The sequence below is a fragment of the Epinephelus fuscoguttatus genome, linkage group LG11 (assembly GCF_011397635.1).
Source record: "Epinephelus fuscoguttatus linkage group LG11, E.fuscoguttatus.final_Chr_v1".
NCBI classification, from domain to species: domain Eukaryota; kingdom Metazoa; phylum Chordata; class Actinopteri; order Perciformes; family Serranidae; genus Epinephelus; species Epinephelus fuscoguttatus.
Window position 1 is genome coordinate 23,102,570 of NC_064762.1, and position 19,445 is coordinate 23,122,014.

Sequence of the window (19,445 nt, forward strand, 5' to 3'; positions counted from 1 at the left end):
TATTGTTATAGAGACCATCAGTGCTGATAGTCTGTGTTGTCTCAGACAAACAGTCCAGATTAAGATAATCAAATCCATGAACATACAATTTATTAGATCAATGGTGTCATAAGGTTTAGAGAAATCAGCACATTGTGCAGGGCTGTTTATTATCTGGGTAATTTATCAAACTGCATGATTATTATTTCATATGATTTTGTTTTAAATCTTGAAAGAGTGTATTTGACTGTCCTCCTCTACCATTTGCTCAGGACTGTGGCTTCCAATCTTTGTTGTCTTGAGATCTCTTAAAATACAGTTTAACATACAGTTCATTGTGTGCTCTGAACCAAAGAGTTGTTCTGTTTCACTTGAGGGATTCTTAGAAACCTGCAGGAGTGAAAATATCCAATATTTCACCAGAAAAAAAGGAAGATTTTGAAAAAAGTCAGAAAAAATAGTGTTTTGTGTAACATAAAGTATTTCTCTCTTATTCCCTTAATCATCTTGTGACCCCTCAGATTTATCTTAAGACCCCCAGGCTGGGATCCACTGGGCATAGGGAGTGAGTGATACAGATTTTTATGTTGTCTTATATAGTACGTCTCTGCTGCCTGGATCACAAATAACAGAATAAAACATTCAGTAAATCATCGTATCAGTCGAGTGAGGTCAGTAAGATGTGAAAATGACTTACAAGTGCTACAAACTGAAACCATGGCATCTAGCGTTAGCTCTGACTTGTGTAGTGCTGAGCCTGCTGATATGCTTATTTCCGGTTTGGAGAGGCTGCTGCTCCGTACTGTGTGTGTTCGTACAAACTATTATCTGCGAGTGAGCAATGTCGTTTATTGTGTCATTTAGAATACAAAGCAGCTACTCGGCACTGCAGAGGATCAACCAAGATCTGGAGGAAAAGATCCACAGAAATGTAAGTGTGCAATCCCCCTGTGAGTGTGTGTGTGCATGCGTGTATGATATGAATTCCCATGCTTAAGTTTAAGTACCTGTAGACACAGAAGAAAGAGAAGCGCCTCTGCGAGTCATGGGGTTTAGACGTGGTGCAGAACACTTGGACAGCCAATTTGAATATGAATATGCCCTGCTGTTGGTACCACTGACGTTAATTATGGCCTATTACAATTGGCTGTCCTCCTTCCAATGGCAGAGTGATAGCAAACCCATTGTTCCTCAGTGCGCCGCACCTCACTTCATTTGTCAGACACTGCTTTCGCCGGTGGAAAGATACAATTAACTAGCCTGCCTGAGAACACTGTATGACAATCAGGTGTCTTTGCTGTTGAATAGACAGCTGAGAACGCTCAGCGAATGGGTTTGTTACAGCACAAGATAATAATCACCGCGGCCCTCGTCGTGATTACAGCGCCACAGCAGTGAGATACCAGGTCAATAAGGAGCCGGGGGTCAGCCGGGATTTTGTGAGAGGAGAAAAATTTTAAAAAATAAACTCCAGCAGCTTTTATTTTCTTGTAAAAGCGTCCTCATCAGCTCATTGATTCATCTCACGTATTCCCTCCTCAAGGGCGAGAGAGGTGCTGAGTAAGTCTCTCTGTAATCGTAAAGCTTGTTTACTCCAGAGGTGCCACAAACCCATCTGACCCCGTGGCCCTGCACAACTATAGAGAATGTAATTACAAGACAGATAAACACAGTGATATACTTTGAGTGTGCTTCTGCTCGCGCAGCTGCACTGTTCAACGAAAGAAAAAGCTTTAAGAGAGACAACAAAACTTTTGCACACAAGGCCACTTTTTTTGTTTTTATTGCAGCTGTCATATAATACTAACTTCAGACACTGACAGGAAATCAGCATGAAAGGCAGCAAGCGCTGAATTGAAACAGCAGTAAAAAAAAAAAAAAAAAAAAGTGCTTCACGAAGACAAACCTGAACTCTGTCCCCATCAGACAGCAAGAGGAGAAAATGCACTTCTGTGCTGTGCTCAGTTTACTGATGTCATGGTTTCTTGGTAACCCATAGTAACCAAAAAAATCAGCTACAGTGTCTCTGCTGCAACTTAAACACTCAGTATGTGAACTTGTTTAGTGTATCTTTAGTGTATCCACCCTGTGTTTATATTTAGAGCAATGATCTCATACACAATGGACAGATCCTGGTTATATTATACATTCATCAGGGTGCCAACTTAAAAGCTGCTCTTTAAAATCTTGAGATTCTGGATGTTTGTTTGGTTGATTAGTTTCAGGTCTGCACTGAGTATTATGAGGCTTTGAAGCTTAATTCGTAACATTAACATTCAAATTCTTAATCAACATTTAAAAGCTGTGCAGCTTTTTTTTGTCGTATATTCACTCTGTTTTAACCTGTTTTTTCTGCATAGTTGCAGATAAAGTTTGGCGACACTAGCAACACATTCTCAGTCCGACTTCGTCATATATTGACGTTCTGGTCACGTCCACATACGACGTGCAAGGTACCCTGGGTGCGTTGGAAGTTCTGCCTGTTACATGCATTGTCTTCTTTCAAAATAGACTCACAGGAAATTTAACGTTTACATACAGTCTCTTTCAAAATAAACGCAAGACGTCCGTACAACACTGGTAATTGACACTTTCTTTCCTTTAGCAACAAACGCACATAGTTGGGTTTAGGAAAAAAGAACAGGGTTTGGCTTTGGAATCTAACAGGACGCAAACACCACTCTCTCGGGTGAAAGTTTGTTGGACCCATCCACCACACCTCCCGCCCTCCCACCCCACTGGGACATTTGCCGCCTTAACTTTCATCCTTGTCCCGCCACGTTTCCCCCTGACACTCCCGGGCACCGTTAAACTACAGTATAATGTCAACCAGCTGCGTATCATGCCAACGTTAAAGGACGCCTTTTTCTTTTGGTTTCTGACACCGCAAGTTACTGCCCTAGCGCCAGATTTCGACAACTTCGGAGTGAGACTTTGCTCAAACTAGTGGTAGATTACAGTGGTAGCTATGTATTGTTTCCAACTCGTGACCCAAACATTTCCAATAACATGTTACAAATAAAATTTGTTGAAAAAAGATGTGGTTTTTATCAAAGGAAATACTCTGCTTGAATCAACATTTGTTGGCATTTAGTCTTTCAAGGGGGTTGACATCATAAAATATGACGACAGACATTTGAAGCTTCATTTGAAAACCTCAATAGAAGCTTTGAATGTAAAAAAAAAAAAAGATATTTGGTACAGCCTTAATTAGTTTTTTTGAGTTTTGGTTTTGTGTTTAATTGCCTGAATCTTTGTCGGTGAATCCTGTTTTATTTTGGGGAGACAGTGCCTTAAAGGAATACTTATCCCACAAAATGACCATTTGTATATAGTGTGTCTGTATGCTGTGTTTCCTGTTTGTCTTTCTTGCATTCCTCCACAGAGAATCTCTGGACATGTTGATTTATTGATTGATTCATAGGAGACCACGTTTAACAACAGCAAAACCATATCAAAACATCTCATTACAAACTTTTACACAACTCCTGCAGTTCAGACATGTTGCATTTTCACTACATTACTATTTATGACTGAACTGAAAATCAAACTTATCTGTGCTCTCTTCAAAGCCAGAATTGTTAGCAAAAATGCATATGTTTGCAAAGAACTGAGCATACGACTGGATAAATAAAACTTGAATTATACAGCACGAGTTGTGTGAGAGTTAAACAGATGTTTTCATTTAGTTTTGCTGTTGTTAAAGGTGGTCTCTAATCAATAATGATAATAAATCAATGTCTGCAGTTTTCAATAGAGGCATGTGAGAAAAAAAAAACTTTTCATCATGAATTTAGCACTAATGGTCATTTTGTGGCTGAGGTATTCCTTTAAGGGACAAAATATCAATAATGAACCTGGACATAGACGATGCATGGCAAACTCACTGTGTTGTCGGTTACTGTGATGGAATTAAATTGATTAAACATCTTTAAAAAGTGGATGGTTGTTGTGTAAACTGAAACTTTGCAAATCACTGTGAAAATCTAATTCTGAAACCGCTCCCTTGTGGTCAGTCTCAGCACCATGACGATGAGAAGCGAGCGCTGAGCAGAGAGATCATCGTCCTCAACAACCACCTGATGGAGGCAAAGCTCACCATCGAGAAGCTACAAGAAGACAATGTAAGAGCCTCCTTTCATCTCTAGAGAATGAAATGAAACACTTCACCTTGTTCACCTGCCTTACTTTCTAGATCTTTTATTTTTTAGAGATGCTTTAATTTAACCTCCATAATCCTGCACAGAAGCAAAGAAAAAGTGGGTGGTGTTTGCAGCCATCAACAATCTGATTTTTTTGGTCTCAAAGCAAAGCAGGGAAAGAAACTTAAGGGGTAAAATAATCAGTGGGGATAATGAAAATACTCACCACCACTTGTGAATATTCAACCCTAAATGTTATTTCTTGTCTTCTAATTGTGTCTCCATAGGACATGTACAGGAAGGACTGTAACCTGGCTGCTCAGCTTCTCCAGTGCAACAAATCTCTTTACAGGGCGCAGCTCTCTGAGGTGAGACCTGCACTGACTTTACATGTCACTCAGTCTTCTTATCAGGCTTATTTTTGTTGTGCTGAATTTAGTGAACATTTTTTAGGCGTGATCTTATCCCTACTTGTCTTTGGCAGAAGCCCCGGTCGTTACTAAAATGACACCAGGGGCAGCTTTTTGCATTGTATCTTGATGCAGAGGGGGTCGGCAGTTGGGTTCAGGCAACAAAACTACTTGGTTGTGGTTAGGATTATATTGTGGTAGATGTTAGTCATGTGAGGTGACTTACATAAGGGGTTGGCAATTAGGTTTAGACAATGAAACCAGCAGCTTGAAAGGTGCCAGTGTGTTGCTACAAAATACCCAGCTTTTAGTGGTACAAACGCCACAACTGATGTTATTTGTTGGTCTTGAACACAGTTTTCTAGGTCAAAGTTTGGTGTTTGTGTAGCAACACAAATGCAAAAAGGTGGTGGTGTGTCGCTTCAGAACACCTGGCTTTGGGTGGCACAAACGCTCTAGGAGTGAGACCAAGCTGAAAGACCTTTTTTTTAATTTGATCAAGATTTCAGTCACATCAGATCCCTAGAAGTTTAAATTTAACAGTAGAATACATTTACATGTTTACTTCTCAAAAGTCACAGGCATCCAAAGGTTATATTTTTGCCCTGAAGTTTGGACTGAATTTCCAGATATAACGTTAGCCAGGTAAAAGGTTTGGTGAAATAGCCGTGATGTGTGAAAGGAGAGATGTGAGTGAGGTGTTTCTTGAACAGCACTGGGGTGAGTTTTCAGCTCATGACATAAAGACGGGCAAAGAAATGTGCTGTCTCCACTATAACTGAAGGTCATCTTGTCCTTTGTGAGGCAGGAGCGATAAGAGACAAGACGTGGTGGAGCGATGACTGCTGTAGGTCACTGCAGGAAGGCCGGAGATTAAAGAAGTAGAGCTGTGGGTTGTTTTTTTTTTTTGGCTAAATAACCTTCGACTGAAGTGAAAGAGGTTTGGAAAAGTTAGTGGCTTATATACCACAGCTTAACATGCTACCTGGAAAAAGGTAAAGTCTAGATTGACATATGATCATTTATGAACAGTTGTTATGCTTCGACAGCCATTATTTATATGCTCACGGATGAATGAAAAATCATATATACTGTGTATTAAATTTGCTATTCAGGTGTGATTATCTGATGCTGACGCTGAAGAGTAAAAAGTAAAAATGTTTTTTTGTTCTTTTATATTTACCTAAACTACTAAAATTATGCTTCATTATACTACATGTAAATAATAAAAATATTATTGTTATATTACTAATTATTATAACGTTATTTTCATTCATTTAGTGTGACATTATTATTGTTATTTGTAATATTTACAAAATAATAGTAACAGTCTCAAAAATCAGAGGCAAATTCAACAGTCACTTTTACTTTTTTAGGTTTAAAGTTCATTCTAAAAACTTTTACTGATCTTTTCATGAAATATACCTTTTCCTCTCGTACATTAGTTAATTTATTGTAGATCAAAAGAAAAGAGAGACATATTTAAAATTCACAAATTGTAAACATAAACATAAAAAGTAACTACGTACATGTTCTGTAGTTCTGTGCTTGCATACAATTTAGGTACTTTATTTCTTTTATTTGCAAGTTTATACTATACTATACAGTCGTATTTACTAGTTCCTAGAGAGTATAATTAACAAATAAATTATGAAGTATTATTATAATAGATTAAGCAACCTGGGAGTTGATAAATTTGTTAAAATAGTCCACCTTTACCAGCTGCCACATTAAAGTGATGCTTACACATAAATACAATCAATAATCATATTTAAAAAATGATACAATCATATGATAGACATTATTCTGAAATGAGCCATTCTGTATAATGAGTACTTTGGTACTTAACGTACAGTATGATACTACTGCTTTTGTACGTTTGTACGTTTTTGCAGGACTTTTGCTTGTAACTAAATATTTCCACACTGTTTTATTTATTGTTTTATTGCTTGTTTACTTAAAGGTCCCATACTACAAAAAGTCAGATTTTCTTGGCTTTTTTTAAATTATAAAGCAGGTATATGTGCTGTATAAATACTGTGAAAGTATCAAAATACTCAATCCACACAGAAATGCACACAGATCGTATTGAGGAACTGTCTTTAAACGAGCTGTCAGGACTTGGACTTGTGAAATTGTGATGTCACAGCTGTACTATATAAATGTAGAAACTACTGCTGCTGCAGTGTCATAACAGTCATGCCCCGGCAGCAATGTAGATCCAGAGACACTGCGAGTACAGATGTGAAAGACCCGGTAAACACTGACCAATCAGAGTAGACTGGGCTTTTTCGGGAGGGGGGGTTTAACCCCATCAGATACCCCGTCCATTCTAATGGACACATCTTTTCTAGGATGTTTAGATCTATGATTACTGTCATCTGACTCCGCCCACATGCACAAACTTATTTGTTGGAATGTCTATAAGCCAATCACAGTGTCCCACCTCATCTAAAATGGACTGCAGTAGAGCCACCGCCCCTTTTTTAACAAGCATGCCCAACCATGAGGCAGGGAGGAAGCGCAATGCACGTTTCAGTCTTTAAAAAATATTGTTAAAGTAGATTTGTATTTAAGCTGTGTTTAAAGCAAACATGAGATTTTATATCAATTATGCACATCAAAATATCATAGGACTTATAGCTTTTACACAGGATTTTAAAAAAAAATATCTGTCCATTGGAATGGACAGTGAATCTGTGCGTGGCCACAAAAATGAAAGGGGAAATATTGTTCTGATTTGATATTTTAATGATAAAATCAGGTTATACTGCATCCTAATAAATATGTGCACAGAATAATTATCTCTAGACATTTTCAACATGCTGTTTTTTTTAGATACCACAGAAATTGAGGGTATTTTGAGTTGAGATGACAAATACAATACAAAACATAAATGCAGTGTGTTTTAAAGCATCACCTTATTCATTGATTTGAGTTAACCATTAATGAAAAATCAATAATCTCATATAAAAAAAAGAACATCTGTTAAGATCATTTATTGCAATTTTTACTATTGGGTGATTTCTGCGTTAAGATCTCTTGGCTAATTATTTATGATATAATATATATTTTTTGTGAGGGTGTTTTTTAACTTTCTTTTTATTTTTTAAATGCTGTGTTAACATATCCTTTGTCAGTGCAGATCAGTATATAAGCAGTGAGAGAAAGAAAACCTACAAAAATAAATAAGTAAGTAAATAAAACAAATACATAAATAAAGATAATAAATAAATAAATAAATAAAAAGACCTTCGCCCACACATAAAAACGGAAAGTTGCAGAAAAGGATCATGTATCACAAATAAAGTCTTTCACCCTCATATTCATTTCTATCAACTTATATTCTATTTCTGTCCATTTCCAAAGGGCAGCTATGAAAAAGGGGATAAAACAACTATAACAGCCACTGTACACAACCAGAAAGACCAAAAGAGTGCTTGTTTTTTTAACATTTAAGGATGTAAGCATGTGTGAACCTGACAGTGATAATTTGGATAAGTAAAATACTTCTTGCACCACTGACATAAATCACGTCTTGCTTTTATTCTCATTAAGTTCTTTGGGAACTGAGCTGAAATTAAATGCAGGCTTGGATATGTAAAGTAGCCCGTCAGTGAGTCTAAAGTAATCCAGGGCTCTCAAGTCTTTCTCCTCCCGTCACTCAACATGCAGCTATGTCAGAGTGTAATTATACTGCACCGGGTTTAGCAATCATGTAATTGTGTGACAATGATTGAGCGTGAAACACAACGGAAACTACTTTGAGGCAAATTGTGCACAAATGCGAGGGACAGCTAACTGTTTAAAGAGCTAAAACAGCATGTGACAAAAATGTAAATTGAAAGCTGTCGTTGCTTGGGAAAAGAAATGCATGTTGGTATGAGTGTTGTAACACCCAGCCAGCTTGGCGCCGCTGTCCGCTGCATCAGCCCTGGGCCTTGTGCCTCGGCCATGTGACGAGGGTGGCTTTTAAAGCTGGCGAGTGTCCATGAGGTGAAAAAATGCCTCTGCACATTCCTGCCCATATGGCTGAATGGAAATATCAATGCAAACTGCATTTGGTTGCATAAGACTCATAAAATACCCCCCCTACACACAAACACATGCACAACCTGGCTGTACACAGTATAGGTTTTGTTATAGAGTGAAAAACTGTTATGCAGGCTTACAGCCAAACATAATGGGGGTCAGAGGCTATACATGCAGTCTCTGTATGTCCACCGGTCTCCTGTGGGTGGGAGCTAATCGAAAGCATATTGATGAATGGTGCTGCAGCATTTTGAAGAGCGCAGTGGCTCTTCAGCGCCTACTGAAGTGCTTCAGTCGTTTGTTTTGCTGCAAAACAACCACGGGGAGGGTATGAAATGATTGGGCTCGCATTTCTGAACGCCACATAAAAGCGATCCTGCTCAAAACAAGCCCGTATTTAAAAAAACGTGTGGACAGTAATTAAGTGGCATTTAGTTTGGTTCAAGTCGTAATAAAACTGTTATGATTAAAGTGTCTTTTCATGTTAGTCTTTTCTCTATCTTACAAAGTTATAATTAGCTCGCCTCTCATTGACAATTAAAACAACTGACTAGATTCGTGTTGATGATGTGCTGCAGTTGGCTTAATGCTTGTTGCTATGGAGAGGCACAGATAGTGGATGGAGGCTTTTTTTTATTGAGAAATGCTTGGAATAGAGCAATGTCTTTCTCTTCCTGAGGAAGGCGACTCAGTTCAGCTTCCTTTCCACATGTATTTTTCTCTTTTGTTACGGCGCTTGTCCCTGAAAATACACAATTATCTCAGTCAGGTCAGGTGAATGTACGTGTTTATCACCTACTATACTGTGTGACGTACATGCTGCAGAGCACAGACACAACCTGCAGCATATTTAATTCAGAAAGTACGCTGTAGTATGAGCTAGATATCTTTCTACAAATACACACTCATTGAGTATTAATACAACACAGAGTTCTCATGTCGTGGCCCATTTACAGTTTGTGATTCGGATCAATCTTAAAGGGAGGTCCTAGATTGCAGTCGACCAAAGACAACCTGCAGCAAAGTCAGAGATTTAAAACCAGTTTTACACAATGTGACTGTTGCTACAACCCACATCTCCAAACCGACCAATCAGAAGAAAAGATTCACAAACCAAAATGATGGAGGTAATGAAAAGATTATTTTACCAAGCAATACGAAAAACACAAAAGCAGCTTGACTGAAAAAGAAAATGAACAACAAAGAAACCAGACACAAGACATGAGCACACTGATAGCAGCGAGGCAAAAGTAAATAGAAATATCAATATACAATTTTTTAGTTTTCTGTTCATCTTATCATAAACTGGAGACTTGTAAGGAAAAGAAAATCTATCAACTAGAAATACATACAGTAGCAAGAAGAACCACTGGGACATTTACCACAGGTGGGACCAAGTCACTGTTTTGCAAGTCACAAGTAAGTCTCAAGTCTTTGCACTCAAGTCAAGTCAAGATAGTCAAGTGCCAACTGAAATCCCAAGCCCTTAACAATGAGTTTCAAGTCCCAAACAAGTCATAATGCGCTCTTCATCAGATGTAATGCTAATTTAACAAGAGAGTAACAACATTAGCTAAACATTAGCTTGCTAACTATGCTAATATTAGCCTTGACTTAAAGTTCTTTGTGCAACTTTAAATGTTGTGAAGGGAGAATAATTACATACACACCAAGTAGGTGCAGAGCTATCACAAAACAGCGTACATGAAGGAAAGAAGTCACATCTGCAGGCTTCCTCCATGCCAGAGAAGTTTAAGTATTACATGTAGAGGTCTGAATCAAGAGTATAGATCAAGCATTTCTTCTAAAATAAATAATGGTGGATGTATCACAATGGCTCTGTGTGTTTGACATACATATCTGTAAAAATGAAAATTGTTTGGTTTTTTTTTTCCTTATTGGAATTTTACCTAACTCTTTTAAAAAGGGTGTTTCAGATCCAACTTCTTTACATGTATTAAAGATTTCTTCTGTTTTGCCTCTATTTTATTACATTTTGAACACAGATGATGTGGACTGATATATGAGATGATGAATTTTAGTATAATGTTTTATAAATTAAGATATTTGTTTGATATTTTGCAGTATGGCCTTTGTATTACTAATTTTTCCCGTTTATTATCAATTGTTCTAGCACTCTGTAGCGGTTTAAATCAGTGGTTCCCAACTGGTGGGTCGAGGCCCAAAAGTGGGTCGCGTGTCCATTCTAAATGGACCACAAGTGACTCACAAACATGTCAAGTTTGTTAAAAAAAAAAAAGTTCATTTTAACAATTTTAACAATTTTTGGTGCAAACCTTTTATTTTGAAGTGCCATTTCCTGCTGTAGAGCGAGTAACAAACGGACAGCTACATGACATAGACAGCAAACGAGCTCAACAATATGGCCCAGTGTAGTCGTGACACTGAATATAATAACTGTGTGGACCTTGAACTAATGACTAAAGAGAACTCTGGACACTGTGGCTGGACTAGTTGGGAACCACTAGTTTAGATGGTAAACCTGCTATCGTAGAGCTTGTCACCTGGTGGTGAACATTATGCATAAATACAACTTTTCAAGCATTTTGATCTGATGAAAATACAAGAAGGACCGAAACAATGTCTTAACTTTAAAGGTTGAATAAAGTTGTAAGTTGTTGCATCCGTGAATGTAAATTTTTGACCTGTATGCTCTGCAAACTACAGTTCGGTTTTTGTACACAACAAAGTTATCTCAATCATTTTTTCAACTGATGCTCAGGAACAATAATGTTAGTTTTTCATTGTTCTCTCCTGCGACTTGGTTTGATGCAGTCAGATTGGTTCAAACCAAAGTGGATCTGGGGAAAGTGTCAAGTATTTTCAAGTCAAAAGGCTCAAGTCCAAGTGGACATCAGGAGTCACTGGTGTAAGAGTCCGAGTCAAGTTGCAGGTCTTTTTTAATTTTGTCAAGACAAGTGTGAAGTCATTAAATCTTTGATCTTTTTTTTTTTTTTTTTTTTTGTAGTACACTTTATTGTTTCAGTTACTTTATTTTTTTATTCTAAATTCTAGTTTTTATTTTTGTTTCAGCTAACGTTAATTATAGTTAAATAGAATAACCATGGTTCACACCTGCGTTTTTTTTTACCCAGTATAATGAGAAAAATTATAAGATCCAGCAAGTGAGAAGTGAAAAAGATATTTGTGGAACTCTGGCAAAGAAGAAAGGCTTCTAGAGTTTCATTTTCATGATGTGTCTCTGCTTTCATACACTTTTTTTCCATCAACATTGTAGTGCGAAAATTTACCACCTGTTCACTGCACAATCTGACAGTCTGGTAAATTGATATCTTACAGTGTGACACAGATTGGAACCAATATTTTATTAGATCCATCACTCAGTGTGGGATGCAGTAAACATACATTATTGTCGCACAGTGTGAAGGCACCTTTAATGTTGACAGCCTGGTAGACCTTTGGATTATAGTGACAGAGATATTCCAGGAGGGTTGTAGTGCAACGGAGTGTTCAAGAAACTATTCACATTGAACAGAGTAATGTTCTAAGGGTATTCTGTGAGAATTTCTAAGCCTGTGAATGTTGTAGTATGCAAAACCCTCCTCAAACAATCGTCAGGAATGAGCTCATGCTACAGCACAGCTCCATCTGTTGAAACAACAACACTTACATCACATGTATTTCCTTCCCTTCTCTCTTCTCTGACAATTCCAGCTGCCTGCTGATTTTCAGGAGCGACTGACCATGCACATGGAGGAGTCACCTCTCTGTCACACCTACTCCGACTCGGTCCCGGCCTCTCTCATCGGCAAGGTGCTTGAGAAGCCGGACGAAGCGTGCAGCAGCAGCCAGGCCTCCCGCTCCCCCAGCCCTCAAGCCCAGGACCATGCTTTTATTTTGGAGAGCTTGGGACCAGGAGAGCGGCTCGGGCTCCGTGCCGCCTACAAATCTGACTTGTACAGTAGCGACACGGCCCTGTACTGCCCTGATGAGCGGCACCGCGAGCGGAGGCCCAGCATGGACCTCCACGGTCAGAGGAAGCTGCTATACGGGCCCCAAAACTCCACCGACAGCACCCCAGAGGAGGGCTCGGTGGGGTTGAGGGCCGGCTTCTCACAGGAGCACTTTGCTAAGTTCCCCGCCACGCTGGGTGCAGGCTCCAGCTCGTACTCCAGTTTCAGTGGAGGGGGGTCTGAAGACAAAGGCAACGGCCCACCCAGCAGTGCAGCTTCCTCCCCGCACCACCATTCCCTCTACATGGAGTGGAGAGATGCAGGGGACTATGAGAGAAAGAGTGACTCATCCTGGGAGAGAGATAGTCCAAGAGGCTTCGCCAACGCTCATCCCTTCCAGCAGACGGAGCTGAGCCACCACCAGAACGGCAGCTCGCCCGTCTACAGCCGCACCATGTCCTCCTGTTTCAGCGAGCCCTATGAGCCGCTCCCTCCGTCTTCATCCCCAAGTGTTGCCTACGGAGACAGCCGTCGGGGCAGCACATTAGCTCCCGAGGAGGAGGAGCTGATTGGCCGATGGAGGCAACTCAGTGTGGAGGACTTAAGTGCCCACACCTACCGCAGCCCAGGCCGGGCCTCACCTTACAGCTTCTCCGAGCAGCACTTCTCCGTCCGGCCCGCCAAGATCCGACTTGGCCCACTCTACAGCAGCTTCCAGGAGGGTGCTGACTATTATCATCATGAAGTAGGTGTCATGGACCCGGTGTGGGTAGCCGCCAGCCCGAGCCCCGAATGCAGCCCAGGGCCGCGGCAGGCTCACAGCCAAGCCCACCTGTACCGAGCCGAGGACAGCCAGGAGTCAGAGCCCAGCCTCTACCACTCAGGGAGCTCCAAAGATAGGGAGGGTAACGTGGCAGCTGGCGGCCAGAGCACGGATTACGTAGACCCCAGCCCCAACAGCTCCACCGAGTCTCTGAACCAGAGGTCCTTGGAGATGGCGGCAGAACTGCAGCACTACCAAGTGGAAATGCACAGCCTGCCTGCACAGGTGAGCCAGTCGCCACCACCAGTCCCGCCCCCTCCTCCTCCGTACAACCAAAAATTCGGCTCCCTGGGACTTTCCAGGAAGGACAGTCTGACCAAGGCCCAGCTTTACGGAACACTTCTGAACTGACGGACTTTACAATCAGGTTTACTCTTCGATAGGTCGCTAGACGCAAGGCGCTGGCGTGTCCGGCTACGCCTTCTGTTAGCTCGATAATTTTGATAGAAAATGGTCTGAATAGCAGCCAGGGGCCGAATAATTCAGATTCACAAACATGTAACTATCGCTGATTATTTAAAAGCTTTGATTGTATGGCAGTCGACGGCAACAGTTTACACTACAATTGTCTTAAGCAAGTTAAGTCATGTAAAAACAGATGTATGTGGGGGGAATCAGAGAAGAGAAGCTCAAGCGGCCCGTAACATTTGTAAGAATGTGTATGTATTAAATTAAAAATGTATAAATATATGCTTATAACTAAAAATGAAGTGATATATTTTGTATGTAGCTGTAAGCAAGAATTGTTCCGAAACAATCAAACAAAATGCAAATCCTCTTGATAAACCTGGAACCTGTATATAAATTAAAAACTGCCAATCCTATATTGGAAACTCAGAGAGGTATTTTAACGCCTGATTAAGCTGCACATAGATTCAGTCATTATTTTTAATGGACTGAAGCAGTGTTGGCCTTGTGAGGAATTAAATGTGAATGTTGGACGACAAAAACAAATTAATCACTTAAATGAACAATGAGAAACATGCATTTAGTTCTTTCTTCTGTTGATTGACTTTGACAGTATCGGTGGGTGTGTTATATCGTTATTGATGGAACGTTTTGAGATCTTTCTTAGCAGTCAGTATTATTTTTTATTTTCGCTCTTCTATATCCCACAGAGAGGTTCTTTTCCTGCCCCCATTCTACCTCAGATTTGGATGCCCACACCCCATCAAGCCACTGTAACCCTTTTTCTTTGACAACGATGCATGTTTATATATTTTGGTTGTTTTGTTCGCCTAATAAAGCACAAATTATACATATAAGCATACTTATGACCGCTTGTTGTTTTAAGATAATTACATGTCTGCTGATCTAAGTGAAGTGATTGTTCTGAGAGGGAAACCCTTCATCATTCAAACACACAATGCAGCAACAACGTGCTGAGTCATTATGACGCCTGGCTTTATCACTATTGTGAATTTAAAAATAGGTTTGTAAAGACAGCCTCTTACTAATATCAAAAACTCAAAGTCATCAAGATTCAAAGGATGTTCAGAGTCCTAGGAATCAAAGCTAAAGGAATATTGCACAATCAAGAAACTACTACCAGTAAATGTTGTCTATGCTGAGTTTTGTGCTATTAAACACCTAAAATAACAGCTAATGCTCAACACACGGCAGCAGTCGCTCTCGTGACATATGTTACAAGTGTCGTACTGGTATTAAAGGGGAGCTCCAATATATATACAGTACAGGCCAAAAGTTTGGACACACCTTCTCATTCAATGCGTTTTCTTTATTTTCATGACTATTTACATTGTAGATTCTCACTGAAGGCATCAAATCTATGAATGAACACATGTGGAGTTATGTACTTAACAAAAAAAGGTGAAATAACTGAAAACATGTTTTATATTCTAGTTTCTTCAAAATAGCCACCCTTTGCTCTGATTACTGCTTTGCACACTCTTGGCATTCTCTCCATGAGCTTCAAGAGGTAGTCACCTGAAATGGCAATGGGCTCTGAACTCATTGAGTTGAGAAAACTTTAACTCGGAGTGGAAATATGTCCCACGTCATCTCTTTTTTCAATATCTTTTTTCCCATTGTTGCGCCCGTGCTTTGCAACCTGCAAAACACTTTCTGTGTGATCGGGGCATTAGCCATTAGCTAAAGTTAGCTATGAAGTAATACGTTAAAACATAGGATAAGTAGTAAGGATAAGGGTAATGGGAAGGGTTACATCTCATTACTACAGTGTAGCATTGTAACAGGGTTCAGATAGCAGTCAGGTTGGTGAATTTGTCTTGTACCAGTGATGGGAGTGGTTTGACTGGGCGTGTCATGTACGCTACAAACTGAATGTGTCTGCAGTTATACATGTCTCCAGAAACCAGAGAAGAAAGTCTCAAACTTGTGATGCCATCAATAAAGTCTGGAGCAGACCCAATGTATGTACTATTGTTCAACATACTTTTATGTACATAAAAGTACAGTAGCATGTATCTTTTCGCACGCACTAAGCTGTAATTACCACGCCACTTTTTAAGAGCCCCCTTGCTGGTTGGAGACGCATATCCATGGTAACCTGTGCTGACTTCAGCTCTACAGGCATCTGCTAGCACGAGAACCCTCTGAAGATTTGGCTTTTACATCACATTTGTAGAGGCGTCACTCTGGCTGTTAAGAAATGTGAATCATAGGCAGATAATTCTTAAATAAGCTAAATGCTAACATCAGCATGCTAACAAGCTGATGTTTAGCCGGTATAATGTTTATGTACACACCAAATTTCATGGCCCGCCATCCATATAGTTTTTAAGATCCTCAGTCTGGATCAAAGTAATGTAGTGACCAACCGACATCCCTGGAGCCACACCACAAGCATGGCTAACAAAAAGCCCAAACCGTGTTGTCCCCATCACAAAGCTCAATAATCATGTAATATGTCATCCATCTGTGATGGTGTCTCAACCACAGTACTTCATATAGTGTTTCCTAAACTGCACATCAGGCAGCAGACTCATGACTAAAGTTATTCACCTCGAAAGAGCTGCCTCTGTCACTGTCTGCTAACATGTACATTTTGTACATGTACAGAATGTACCCACACACAAGGAACACTCCCCTGGGTGCTCTCAGTGTCATCTGTTGCTGTCTATGCAGCAGCAGCTCCAGACTTTATACTTGATGGCACTGCAAATGTAAGTTTAAGGCACTCTAGTTTTGGATTTGGGAGAGTTGTTCATGCTTACTTTTATTTTTGGACTGTCTTAGACCATATGAATAATGTATACACTTTGAAAATGGATGTAGTTCCCTTTGAAATATAAACTGTGTGGACGGAAAAAAAAGAGTAGCTTGCAAAAATGTCCCTGTGATAAATTCCACTTTTGTGAAGTTTCTCAAAAGGGGAGATTTTGGGTCTTATTCTCCGTTATAAACTAAATATCTTTGAGTTGTGGACTGTTGGTTAAACTAAGCAAGATGTTTCAAGACATCACCTGGGCCTATTATCTGACAAATTGAAGACTAAACAATCAGTCAATTAATCGCAAAAAAAGAATAGATATACAACTTGACAAAAAAATAACCATGAGTCACAGCCCCAGTGAGTGTTGTTTTTGTATTTAGTCGGGGCTGAAACATAATTTGATAAATCAATTGACAGAAAATTAATTGGCAACTATTTTTTGAATTAAAAAAAAAAAAATCTAGCTTATCTAATGCAATAATTCTGTGTATTCTCTGTATCTCCTGTGAAAGTAATCTAAATAAATTTGGATTTTCAACCTTTGCTCAGACAAATTAACAAACAAAAACATGAGGAATTTGAGGAAATTGCAATTAATGCAGATTAATTCATAATAAAAATGCATAGTCCACCCTTTATACTCAGCATTCTTTACAAACCACTGCTCTATTAGCATTTATAGGATATGCAACAACTTAAGAAATGTTCTTGTGTGTATTCTTATGCTTCTGAATTTCACATTGTATTTATTGCTTTACCTCTTTCTCCTTCTTGCCGAGGCGACAGTGGATTTACATGAGATTGAATCCATCCACAGGGGGGAGCCGCTGTGCAGCAGCGTCTCACTGATCTGCATTGTCAACCTTATTGTTAAGTCTCCTCCAGACACGGCACAAAGCATTTACACTTCAAACACATCAACAGAGGGAAACTGGATTAACAGCTGCCCTCCCACCTCTTCCTCTCTTTTCTTCACACTGCACAATACATGCTAAAGTATGCACAAATTTAGCATTCAAGTACAATAGCTAAAAATGGATGTGCTTTTCTCAGGATTTGCAAAGCACAAGCAATAATGTGACCTCGTAATGGAGGAAAAGGTGACAACTCAGCTTGGCTTTGATGAATGCAATGAGGAGATGTTTGATCGTGTGTGTGTGTGTGTGTGTGTGTGTGTGTGTGTTTATCTTGGTCAGCTTACTGGCATAAAGGAAGACAAGAAAGAGAGCAAGGTACTATCTAGGTTTTTATATCAATAAACCCAGACTGAGGCCTGCTCAGTACGTCACGTAAGTTTTATTAATCATCTCCACGTCTGTTTGCACTGAAATGTTTCACTATTTGAAGGTCGTAGTTTTGACAGTAAAATCTTCTGTTATGTGTGTGTGTCATGTGTGCCCTCTGACCTTTCTAAGTGTATTTCTAGTTCAGTTAGAAGCTACAAAAGTGCTGAGAGATGAACACACAGAGACTTTTCTCTCTGGTCTTCTGCAGATAGAGGTGAGGAAAGTCTCGCCACACACACACTGGTTTAGGGGGAAGATGGGGGGGTCGTCTGGGGTTGGCTGCGGTCGGCTGGCCGTCACCGCTGCCCGCTTAAGGGTAGGCGGCCCAGCTTTTGGACCTACTCCTGAGAAGGTCCATCTCCGGTGCGGCTTTGCGTCCAAACTGACAATGGAAACACATATTGGTGCGGCCAAGAGAGACAATGGAAAAAGGGTATAGGAAGTGAAACAGTCACAACTTAATGTGGATGTTCATTTAGTTTACATACACTTAAAGGTCCAGTGTGTAGGATTTAGGGGGATATATTGACAGAAATGGAATATAATATAATGTTTTCTTTAGTGTACAGTCACCTGAAATAAGGATTGTTGTTTTCGTTACCTTAGAATGAGTCGTCTATATCTACATAAGGAGAGGGTCGTCAAATATGGAGATCGCCACGTTAAACCGTGATGTTTCTACAGCAGCCCAGAACAGACAAACCAAACACTGGCTTTAGATAAAGCCATCGCCTTTTTTGCGTTTTCGTGTAGGCTTCCATAGTTAAAAGCCCATGTGTGATGAGCAGTGTTAGAAAAACTGTGATTTCTAATGTGAAACTGCTTCATTCAGTGTTTTTACAGGTTTAAATCATCTGCTCTGTTTGTTTTGGAGAGGAAGAGACCTCTGTGGATAATTCGCCTCTCAGTAAAAACCTCCAAATTGTCTGGATGAGACGAAGGTGAGCACGCATTAAGTTATCAGGCAATAAGTGTGAGCACACCACAGCATGTTGTGAGTGAGCCGTCTGTCTCTGACATGCCGAACAGCTCAGGAGCAACACTTATTTGTAACATGAAACTGCTTTATTCAGTGTTTTTACCCGTTTTAATCACCTGGGGTCTCATTTGTAAACTTTGCACGCACACAAAACAAGGCCTGAAAGAGGCGTACGCCACTTCCCACGCTAAAGTTGTGATGTATAAAAACAGACTAACTTTGACCCATGCTTACGAACATTTTGGAGACGGGAAATTGGCGATGCAGATGGTGAGGTCAAAGCCTGATTGTAGAAATTGTCAATTTTTTTTCTATTGGCAGACATGGAATATAATATTCCAAACTATGTTATTAATTTATAATTGCCTAAACTAGGAATCTTTGTGTTTTCTTTACCTCAAAATGAGGCATTTATATCTACATATGGAGTTTCCACATTGTCCGCCATGATGTTTCTACAGTAGCCCAGAAGAGACAAACCAAGCACTGGCTCTAGATAGGACCATAGCACCGTACTTCTCCTACATGCTGGGCACACACAAGTTTCAGTTGGTTGCAATCTGCAACCTCACCACTAGAAGTCACTAAATCCTCTACACTGTACCTTTAAATGTCGTGTAAACAAGAAACCCCTTTTTCTGAACACAGATTCTTGGCCATGTG

The 19,445-nt window shown here is 39.9% G+C and overlaps 1 protein-coding gene across 6 annotated transcripts in view; it reads left to right on the forward strand.

The window, feature by feature from the left end:
• Positions 1 to 14,554, forward strand: part of si:dkey-174m14.3 (uncharacterized protein LOC563117 homolog) — a 61,289-nt gene extending 46,735 nt beyond the window's left edge. For 5 of the 6 annotated variants that reach the window (XM_049590887.1, XM_049590885.1, XM_049590886.1 and 2 more), the window contains 4 exons: positions 844 to 910; positions 3,996 to 4,103; positions 4,409 to 4,489; positions 12,260 to 14,554. In XM_049590887.1, coding sequence (XP_049446844.1) covers positions 844 to 910; positions 3,996 to 4,103; positions 4,409 to 4,489; positions 12,260 to 13,672 — 1,669 coding nt within the window. In that variant the 3' untranslated portion in view covers positions 13,673 to 14,554. The remainder of the gene's footprint in view (positions 1 to 843; positions 911 to 3,995; positions 4,104 to 4,408; positions 4,490 to 12,259) is intronic. The other variant, XM_049590889.1, reaches the window with a different exon arrangement.
• The last annotated feature ends 4,891 nt before the right edge of the window (positions 14,555 to 19,445 follow it).